This window comes from Penicillium riverlandense, assembly GCF_028828495.1.
Source record: "Penicillium riverlandense strain IBT 135883 chromosome Unknown utg000011l_segment0_segment0, whole genome shotgun sequence".
Lineage (NCBI taxonomy): Eukaryota > Fungi > Ascomycota > Eurotiomycetes > Eurotiales > Aspergillaceae > Penicillium > Penicillium riverlandense.
Window position 1 is genome coordinate 450020 of NW_026643201.1, and position 10117 is coordinate 460136.

The 10117-nt window shown below is 50.1% G+C and overlaps 5 protein-coding genes across 5 annotated transcripts; 1 reads left to right on the forward strand and 4 right to left on the reverse strand.

Moving 5' to 3' along the window:
• Positions 1–96: 96 nt before the first annotated feature.
• Positions 97–966, reverse strand: N7474_010872 (uncharacterized protein; the record flags this gene model as incomplete). The annotated part of the gene is made up of 1 exon (XM_057202282.1): positions 97–966. The coding sequence occupies one exon, from the start codon at positions 964–966 to the stop codon at positions 97–99; it is 870 nt and encodes a 289-aa protein (XP_057047566.1).
• A 179-nt stretch (positions 967–1145) lies between these two features.
• N7474_010873 (glycoside hydrolase family 28 protein) lies at positions 1146–2277 on the reverse strand (the record flags this gene model as incomplete). Its single annotated transcript, XM_057202283.1, has 2 exons — positions 1146–1604; positions 1717–2277. The coding sequence occupies 2 exons, from the start codon at positions 2275–2277 to the stop codon at positions 1146–1148; spliced, it is 1020 nt and encodes a 339-aa protein (XP_057047567.1).
• A 206-nt stretch (positions 2278–2483) lies between these two features.
• On the reverse strand, positions 2484–3906 carry N7474_010874 (uncharacterized protein; the record flags this gene model as incomplete). The annotated part of the gene is made up of 5 exons (XM_057202284.1): positions 2484–2552; positions 2636–2816; positions 3106–3325; positions 3375–3646; positions 3722–3906. The coding sequence occupies 5 exons, from the start codon at positions 3904–3906 to the stop codon at positions 2484–2486; spliced, it is 927 nt and encodes a 308-aa protein (XP_057047568.1).
• Positions 3907–5809: 1903 nt separating this feature from the next.
• On the forward strand, positions 5810–6933 carry N7474_010875 (uncharacterized protein; the record flags this gene model as incomplete). The annotated part of the gene is given in 2 exon segments (XM_057202285.1): positions 5810–5933; positions 5945–6933. 2 exon segments carry the CDS (start codon positions 5810–5812, stop codon positions 6931–6933), a joined length of 1113 nt encoding a protein of 370 aa, XP_057047569.1.
• Positions 6934–7264: 331 nt separating this feature from the next.
• Positions 7265–8188, reverse strand: N7474_010876 (alpha/beta fold hydrolase; the record flags this gene model as incomplete). The annotated part of the gene is made up of 1 exon (XM_057202286.1): positions 7265–8188. The coding sequence occupies one exon, from the start codon at positions 8186–8188 to the stop codon at positions 7265–7267; it is 924 nt and encodes a 307-aa protein (XP_057047570.1).
• Between the last annotated feature and the right edge of the window lie 1929 nt (positions 8189–10117).

Below are 10117 nucleotides of genomic sequence, written 5' to 3' on the forward strand. Positions count from 1 at the left end.
ACTTGAGCCGGCCGCATGCCAAATAGATTCGATGCTTTTGTTCCATACCCGAAATAGATATCTACCAACCTAAAGCCCTAGACAACCTTCTCCAGGCTAAGAGAAAAACTTTTTCACCATACCATCAACATCCTCCCCCTCAACCGCATCCTTCTTCTCCTTCGCAACCTTCTCTACGGCTTCCTCAACAGGCAAGTCCCCGTTAATAAGATCAATCCACCCCTCGACATCAGCCCTAGCAAGCAGCTGATCTGCAACAATAGCAACATCCTCACGGGTCACACTTCCTCTACCCTTTGTCCTGCCCAGATCCACCATCCGTGTCGCCGGCTGATCAGTCAGGAACCCAGGACGCAGGTTAATAGCCTGGAACGGAGGCGCCGACTTATCGGCCTTGCGCTTCGCCGCCAGCGCGGTCATGTACTCATCGGCCTCTAGCTTGGCCTTCGCGTAGGTGGGCAGCACCTCTGTATTGACCCGCATGATATCCGCCCAATCCTCGTCGGAAATCCAAGCTGGTTGCTTGGCCCGGCTGCCAAGATAAGATACCATTAGGAACTTGCTCACGGAAGTGGAGGCGAAGGATGCGCCGAGGAAGTGCTTCGCCGCTTCTTGGTCGATTGCGATCGTAGCTGCGGGGCCGCCTTTGCCGCCGGCTCCTGGGGGATTGTTAGCATTCGGTGCATACGTGCGAGTATATGCAAGTTTTAAAGTACCAGCACTCCACACTACGTAATCTGGCTTGACCTTGTCGAGGATCTTTTGTGCGTCCGATGCACTCTTCACCTGGTCCAGGCTCGAGAGCATCACGTCCAATTTGCCCTTGTGGCCTTTGCCCAGCGCTAGAATCTCTTTCTCATGCTCGGGGTTGCGGACAACGCTAGTAACGTGCCATGCTCGGTTCAAAAGCAGCGGGGTCAACTGCAGGGCCACTTTGCCGTGACCACCTAGTAAGAGAACTTGCATTTTGGGAGAGACGAGAGGATGGAGGAGATATGTGCAAGAAAGAGGAATTGACAAAATAACTGCTTCATCCCTTGACGTTACACGGATTGCGGGGCCGGACCGATGGCGTCATGGACTGGCTTCCCAGGCTAATCACAATCGATAAATTTGTATGTAGATTGGCTTAAAGTTACCTAGGACTAACACTCAATGCCATCAGGCATATTTTCACACTTATCACTCGCCTGCCCACCGCTCAGATCAACTCCCTCCCACTTCCAGTCCGAACAACTCCCATCTCCGCACAGGATATAAACCGGCGCCGCATCGCTCTGCACGGAGCCCGTGATATTCTCCACAGTCAAGTCTGTAATCGGAATCCCTGTAGTCGGCGTGCCAGTCGGGCTGCCATTCTCATAGTCCTGCTCGATGACAATGCCGTGGTCTAAGATATTGGACAATCGGATGTTCGAAAAGGTGACGCCAGACACGAGGCCCGTCTGCTTGTAGTCGGTCTTGATGCGGATGCCGTTCTGCGAATTGACCACGGTGGACTTTTCGATCTTGACGTTCTCGACTTTGTTGTTCGAGCGTCCACCTACCGAGCCGATGGAGAGCCCATGTCCGCCAAAGCAGTAGGCGCCAGTGAACAAAATGTCCTACATTATATTAGCGGTGCTCTTTTTATATAATGAAAAGAGACTATACCGAGCCAGAGTTCACAGCAAGACAATCGTCCTGGTTACGGACATTCGCTCTCCTTATGGTAACGTGGGTAGAATCTCCGACATCAAAGGCATCGGTATTGTGGGCGCCAAGATCATCGCCGTCGGAGTCATCGATCGTGATATGGGTGAGGAGCAGATGGTTCGACTCAATGCTGAACGCCTGCACAGGCGTATTCTTCACGTTCAGCCCGGCGATGAGCGAGTTGTCTAGACCATGAGCGTAGAAGAACTTCGGCTTCGTCTTCCCTCCATTCGTGCCCTGGCCATCCCACCACCGCTCTCCACCGCCGTTGATGGTGTGGTTCGTTGTGCCGACGACGACAATGTTCGAGCCCGAGACGCGGATCAATGGGCCGTCCCATTCCTTGTAACCGAAGCTGGTTTCGCCGGCGAAGACAACCTTAGTCTTGGGCTCCAAGTCCGACAGGTCTAGCGTTTCTCCGGCGGGGACATGGATGTCTTCCAAGACGATGGTGGAGCAGGACTTCTTGCCAGCGATGGCGCTGGCCGCAGAAGTAAACGTGCAATCCGTCCTTTTTTGAACAGGGGTTGGGAGCGCAGAGACCAGCGATGTGACGATGGCCAGCATCGACAGGAAAAACATCTTAAAGAAAAACGAGGGTCTGGTCAACAGACCCGAGAATCAAAAAAAAAAACGAATGTTTGAAAAGAAAGGCGGGGTCTACCCTCACTGCGAAAGGGAACAAAAAGAACGACTCGATTAATGTCGAGCTGAAGAACCAAGATCGAGCCCGGCGGTGGATAGCCTATATACAGGAGTTGGACACCAGCTGACAAGCGCCGCACCAGTCATCGTGAAACACCACCAAAACTGGACTTTTCCCACTTCTCACCGACCTCCTGCACATCGACCTGGACCTGTCAATCCGAACCAGCGTTTCTATGTATCCATCCTTCCCTTCTTTGTTCTTTGTTTGTCACGCCATTAACTGCTAACATACAATGCACCTTCCACCCGACCGCACACAGAACAGTGCGTACGACAGGGTCTGCCGAGAAAGGCTATTTTCAGCGATCGCTGGCATTTTTGGAGGGGGATCACCCTGTTTCAGTTCTAGACCCTTAGTCGGCTGGCCAATGAGTGCGCTAGGATGCACACCACCGTTGCTTGCATGTGGGGGGCTAGTGGGACAGTCGGTTTCACCTTCACCACTCAACTTCAAACCGGTCGCTTTGAGGGATGTAGGTCAGTTGGTGTTCTTAATTATGATGCTACCCTGAGTGAATAATAATATCTCAGTCTTGGCAACCCCGAGGATGCCAAAATTGGTGCATTCGGCCATGCTCTGTAAATTGAGGGCTTGGCGCCTTAGTAGTACGTGTCTTATTAATTGTCTGACCTCTCTACTTGAGTAGAAGGGTGAAACCTTCCCGAAGAAGCCTTTAGCAACGATTCGTCAATGGAACACACCCCATAATCTCCCGGCTCGATTCTGGGATCGCAGCAACAAAAACTTGGTAAATCGTTGTAGGGTTCGATTTCCCAAGGACCTGCCATATAGGCAAGGTAAGCCAGCGGGACTTGATCCCGGGCTTGACTCCGAATTGGACCATTTCCCGCTCTGGTGCTTTGGTTGATAAGCCCTGGGTGATATTGGTCTCTTTCCTGATACGTTCCGCGATGTCTGCTGCTGTCTAATCTCGGTTGTTACGTCCAGTCGTAAAGCTCGCAACAAATACGGCCTTGCGGCATGTTGGAAAATGCGAGCACCGCGCCGACGCGAAAGGGCAGTCGGCCCTTACGCATGGACCTGTTTTTCACCCTTAGGAGCCAGCAGGAGTCTTGTATAGCCGAGCCTCCTATGATGTAGTAGTCATGGATAACGACCACGAAGCGCAGTCCGTGAGCCATCTCTGTGACCGGTTTGCCGAACGTACTCTGTTCGGACGAGGCCATCCGTCCGTGCCGAAGACTCCCGGTCAGCGTGCATGTCGCTGGACCACGGGGAGGTCTGATTTCAAAAGCAGGTACACGACCGTATCGGATAAGCGAAACCATGGAGGAGGACGGAGGAGACCGTTGTCACATGGCGTGTCTTCTGTGGTCTGCGCTGAATGGGAAGCGGTCCATGTGGTCGAGGTTGACACCGCCGTATCCAAGCATAATTTCGACCAAGTCGTCGGCATTGTAGTAAGGCGATGATTCAGTGGTGACTAGCCGGAAGTGACGGATGAACAGTCCTGAGAATTTTGGATCCGGGAGACTAATCATCCCCTGCTTGAGAGGTTCCCATTAGTGACGTCGCCTCTTCGCCTAGCTCGGGCAGGACTCACACGTCGACCCTGCGTTCGTCACCTCTGCCACCTCAGAACAAAAAGCAGCACGTATAGAAGTTGTCTCGTTTTGGGTCGCACGGAGGAGAAGGTGTACGGTTTAAGCTCCATCGCACGACTCGTCGCGCTTGCGTAGCAGCAACCGAAAATCGCCAAGTGTGTCGGCATTCAGTACCCTGCGATGTACAAAGGCTTGCTCGAGTCGGAGTCTAACTAGCGCCCTCTATGTCTGTTGGGACAGACGTGGCTTCCGACTTCTTCTGCTGAATAGCCTGAGGTCCTTGTAGAAGACCCTTCTGACATCGAGGGCTGCATACTGCTAGGCTGCGTTTTACCACCTATTTCCAAAAGGGACAATGTGATGGTAGCGCAGCTGTACAGGCAACCAGGAAGGGCAAACGGGAGGGTGGATGAATAGCTCAGGCAGTGGGTGGTTGCTGGGATATGCAGTTCAGCATCCTCATGTAAGTCATCGAGAAGGGCATGACCTACCTAATCGGCTGCGCTAGATACATGTGTATGTATATATAAATAAATATATTAAGGAGCGACAGGATAATGGCAAGGGATGGATGGATGAAGTTGTTGATGAGGGAAGAAGGAAGAGGTGGGTTTTATAGTTTAAAAAGGCAGGTGCTCTCAGGCCTTTAGGCATCAAGGCACTCAGGCATTGACGGATGCTTCTACTGAGCCCGTGAAGACCATACTATGACGGAATTGGGCTTAATGTGTTAAATGGTCCTCATGAGAGGGTCATCCAGATCTGCAGACGAAGCAGGGCAGGGATGTCTTTTCCGCGTGGACAAGTCTGGTAAGACGGCGTTGCCGTGATCATCTAACGTGTTAATCCTCTGAAGAGGCGTTATACGGATCAGCAACAACTCAGAGAAGATAGTGAGGTAAACTTACCTATGGCACGGGCTGCATTTTGCGATGCGACGGCTAGACTCGGAGCCCTTAGAGGTGCCCTTGGTGGCAACAGCCATGTTCTCCTAGAATATGGCTACTTTCCAGAAGTTATACTCCCTTGTCCTCTAGCTCTTAACGCAATACCGATAATGAGTGGCGCTCAACGATTTAGAGTGAAACATATTCTTGCGTTCTTCAACAGAATATGCAATATCAAACGTTGAGGACCCAATGTACAACTTCCCTACCAATTCGAATGCTAGGTCCTCGATGGAGTCAATATATACGCTTTTCTCGGCTTGAGCAGAGGCACATTCGTTCGACTTCTGAACAGGATGTTATTCAGTTAGACCTCTTAATTTCATCTTCTGAGCTCTCTCGCATTATCTTCCTTGCCGACTTGTTGATCCAGCGCAATCTGCGTCTAGGTCTTTTCCGGGGGAAGTGGGAGGGGATAAGGAGTAAATGACTTCGTCTGCAGATCTAGATGACCCTTACGAGGATAATTTAACATATTAAGCCTAATCACGTCGTAGTATGGTCTTGACGGGCTCATCCGTCAATGACTGATTGCTTTCATGCCTTCGTGCCTGAGAGCACCTGCCTTTTTAAACTATAAAACCCACCTCTTCCCTCTTCCTTTTTCCTTCTGCCCTTTTCAACAACTTCATCCATGCGACCATTGACACTATCTTTTGCCTCAAGCTGTGCACCCTACTAAAGGACCTGAGTTCTGTCCATTTGACATTACCGCTACAAAAACAGTGCTTTTCCTAATTAGGAAACGTCCATCACTGCTACTGTGAGATATCTCGTGGTTCCTTCCTTCACCATCCTCCCCTCTATTCTTTTCACCATAACACATCTTTTCTCTGTCGTCGCTTATATGCTGATCATTTCTCACATTTGACTCTCTGTAGGTCTCCATCACCATGGCAGGCCCTCCTCAGAACGTGAAAGTGAAGCTGCCCGCCCTGATGCGGGACCTCAACAAAGTTCTTTCGGATCGTGGCGTTTCTTATCCACACAAACATGCGTTTATCTTCTACTTTGAAGGTACGATACAGGAGCCAAGAAAGATTCGGAGATCCTCAGGAACATCTTCGAAGATGTCATGGGTATTCCCTCGCAGATCTACGAGATGCCTCGCAACGAGAAGTTCGCTGAGTGGGAGTTGCAAGAAAAACTCCAGAAATTTGCCAAAAAGTTTCAGCCCCGTCTCACAGGGACAACGCATCCTTCACTTTGCGTTTTCGCCTACGCCGGACATGGAATGGTCCATGTCGATAGGGGACTCGAGTTTGCGGGTGCCGGAGGAACTCAAAAAATCCGATGGAGTTCTGTCTATCGAAGTTTGTTCACAGAAGGCACTCTGGATCATGTGCATGCATTCGGTTTACTCGATTGCTGTTACTCGGGTGCTGTCAGAGGCCAGTTTCCACGTACATCGCAAGTCTTATCGGCATGCGGCCCCAGTGGTACCGCCAATCCCCGAGGTCAGAAGATCACATTTTCCCAGAGATTCAGAGCGGCTGTTCTTTCCTTGAGAGATAAAGGAAAGAAAATGGCCACAGTTGACGACATCTATGGTGAAATCCAAAATGATCAGCAGTCTCGGAGTGCCCATACTCCTGTGCTCACTCATTTCGGGGCCAAGGGCACCATCGCCTTTCCTATCAAGCCCGTGGGGGAAAAACCGAGTGCTCCCAGCACTCCGTCGCCTTCACTGAAGGGTACTCCTCTCGAACGATCCGTCATTGTGAAGCTCACTCTCGATGGAAATGCCCCAAATGTTACGAAGGATTTCAAGGAGCTTCTGGAGAACCTGCCCTCCAATTTTCGAGCCAAAATCATTGAGGCGTATCAAACTGATGCATCCGCTTTAGTTCTGGTGCGGATGACAATGGAAACTTGGGCCAGAATGTCTGCTGCAGTCGAACTTGAGATTGTTGGAGTCGTTATGGGTACATCCTTGATGCGCGGTCTTCAGGGAGCTCCAAAGATAGACGAGAACATTTCCCCCCTTCTCCAAAAGGGAAAGAAGGCTTCTGATTAGAAGAAAAGGAATCCCGGCTCATATTTTAGATCCTATCGCTGAACTTCAGGTCAAAAATCAGGAAATCAAGATAGAAGATCGACTTTGGCTCTTATAGGATTTAAAACGTAATTGATATTTGAACCATAGGCTTCGTGGGCTATCAACAGTGCGATTTACATTCTAACATTTCGGCGTAGGTATAGTGTCACTAACTACATTTTTCAACTATTCCCCGAACCCTAATGTTGAGATATACTAGTACATTTACGAAATATCTATGTCAATGGGGCCTGTATTGTCCAGAACTGCATTTTGTGTCAGACCTAATAATATACTGGAGAGATTCTATCTAAAGACGACTAGCATGGTTCAACCACCAGCCCAGCTCGACCCCTAACATCCCTGCCTGATCGTACATCACCAGGTGTCCCGCATCTTCAATTAGCACCACACGCTGAGCATGCAATTTCTCCTTCAAGCGGTCCGCCGTTTCCACAGGAATCCATCGGTCCTCTTTTCCCCAGATGACCTGCACCGGTATCTTCTCTCCAACCTCTGGATACTTAGCCTCGACCTCCTCAGTGCTACGGCTATTAGCTTGAATCATTTGTCGCACGAACCCCCTTCTTCCTTCGTCAGAGGAGATCCACGGGCTCTTCAGCATCTCCATAGTCTCTTTGCCCAGGTCTTTGTGGGCTGCATCGCGAATATATGCTTCTACCACCCCCTCAAACACTGGTCCGGTCAATGCAGTGAACACTGCCTCGTTTTCGGCCACTAGTTTGAACAACGGCTGGCCGAACGGCCCTATTGCAACCACATCGATCAAGCACAGACTCGCATAGTCACAGCCATGTATGATATTAGCCCGTAGGGTCATTAAGCCGCCATGGTCATGCGCAACCACATGGGGCTTCTGCCGCCAATCTCGCGACCAAGATTTAAAGAGCGCAGCAAACACCTCGGTCTGAAGTGCGAGGTCCGCATCTAGAGCTGTTTTCTTGTCGATCGTCCCCTCTTTGTCGGCAAGAGGCTTGCCAAGGGGACTGTCGCCGAAACCTGGATTGTCGAAGAGGTAGACGTGAAAGTATTTGGCAAAAGATTGGGCATAGGTACTCCAAACGCGTGAAGACCATGGCGTACCATGCACAAATATCAGAGGTGGAAATTTAGGATCTCCAAGTGATACCCAGCGGATATTATACTCGTGGGTAGCAGTGCAGTGGTGAAAGGTTTGGGTGAGGTCGATGGTAGACGACGGTGAAGACATCATGTTTGTTTCTCGATATGGATTTAGGCTTGCAGGTCTTTGAGCTGGAGGAGAGAGAGTTAATCGATATGTATACTACCTCTTCCACGAGGGCATGTCCGCCTTTTATCTAGCACCATAAAGGATATGGGTAGCATGGCCATATAACTGCAATTTGTAATCTATCCGGCCTAACTTGACGCTGATTGGTCAATTCGAAGGCAAGAATACGTCATCGACACAATAAGAACCTGAACCACTCAGAGGTGTTCCAAGGGGTACTCGCCTCCTCCAAGTCGGACCCCGAAAGTGCCAGCTGTTGGAGGTCCGACTTATGGGCGAGTATAATATGGTAGGTCTTGGCATTAGGGTTCCAGAAGCAATCGAAGAACGTACGTTCCATAAGTCTGAAACCAGCTACCTACCGCCTAAACGGGTAACTGGTTTCAGACTTTTGGCATACGACTGTATTTGGTGACACCAGTTTCGTGACGTGCTGTATACGAAGGACGAGCTTGTCTGTAGAGTTCTCAAATTTCAGGAATAGACTATCTAACATGGCGGGCAATGTAGACGTAGGCTTTTACGCGGGCTTATGTTTGGTCTCTGCCATATAGAGTGAGTAGGTTGGGTTGAGTAAAGCCAATCCTTACAAAGTATTCGCCGGATCCAAGACATGTCTGTTATGTAAATATTCAGAGCGATAGGGGTTGCAATGCCATGAAAAGTTGGTCGGTCCCTGAGAGTCGGCCAAACATGTGAGGTCAATTCGATAAGCCCCCATGGAAACCATGATGTAACTTGAGGATTGAAAGCATAACTGCATGATTTGAATATTTTGTCTTTTATGCAGTCGCTGAATTTGCTTGAATTTCTTTTTCATGAGAATCCTGCACCCTTCACAGGGGCAGCAATCAATTTTGTAGTAAAACAGCCATCGAGATCGGATCACAAACAAGAAAAATCTTCAAGAACTGAATTCGTCGATAAACCTGCAGGCCTTAATACATTACCTTACAGGAGTTGAGACTTTCTTCAACTAATACGAGGAGTGCCCGGGCGTTTCGGCTGTCTTAGACCTATGTACTCGGCGAGAAAGCCACGCAATATATATTTGGGGATCGGATCAAGTTATCCGTCCCGATACACGGTCTAGAATTACACAGTGTTCAGGATAGATTAATTACTCAGGAGCCATCGTATGTACAAAGTCCGTAGTGGCGCAGCCGTACTTTTCTCCGGAGCGTTGGGCACCAAAAAGACTTGACCGAGTGCTGAAACAACGGTCAACGGAAGGCAACAACACGAGGTCGACAAGTGCCGAGACTGGATCCCATCCACTTGGTTCAGGTTGCCCGTTCGGCCCCAATCGTTCCTGTGATCTCTCAGCTGGGTCGCGCGGGATCTCTACCAAGATTTGCGACAGATTTCCTTGATCAATATTAAATGCATACGTCCGATCGATCGGCCCTAAGCCGATCGTAGCTTACACCCTGGCCTGTATGAAGAACAGTGCGCACGTACGGTACAGTAACTATAACTCAGAGAGGTTGAGAGCCGGTGGGAACTCAGCGCGCACTCCACTCCCATTGAGTTGCGGAAAAGCGTCCCGTTTTTGCCCACCCTTTCGTAGTCTCATTCTCGCCCGATAAAAACATAACCCCTCATCTAATAAGTGTAATCAAACATGTGCTACACCAGTAACTCAAATGCAAGATCTGTTGCACCAGTTACATGCACCTGAGGTATGACAATGTACGGGCCATGGGAAGGCCGATGCCCTTATTTGGACTGCCCTGATCTAGACTAGTCCAGGGGCAAGACCAACATTCCGCCCGTCGGAGCAGGTCAGCAAGCGAGTCCACTCTGGGTCCTCAACAACGGCTGTCAGCCCACACAGCGCACCCCCCTGCCTGCCCCATCCAGGCTTCGCTGTCCGGCATCAGTAGTCGG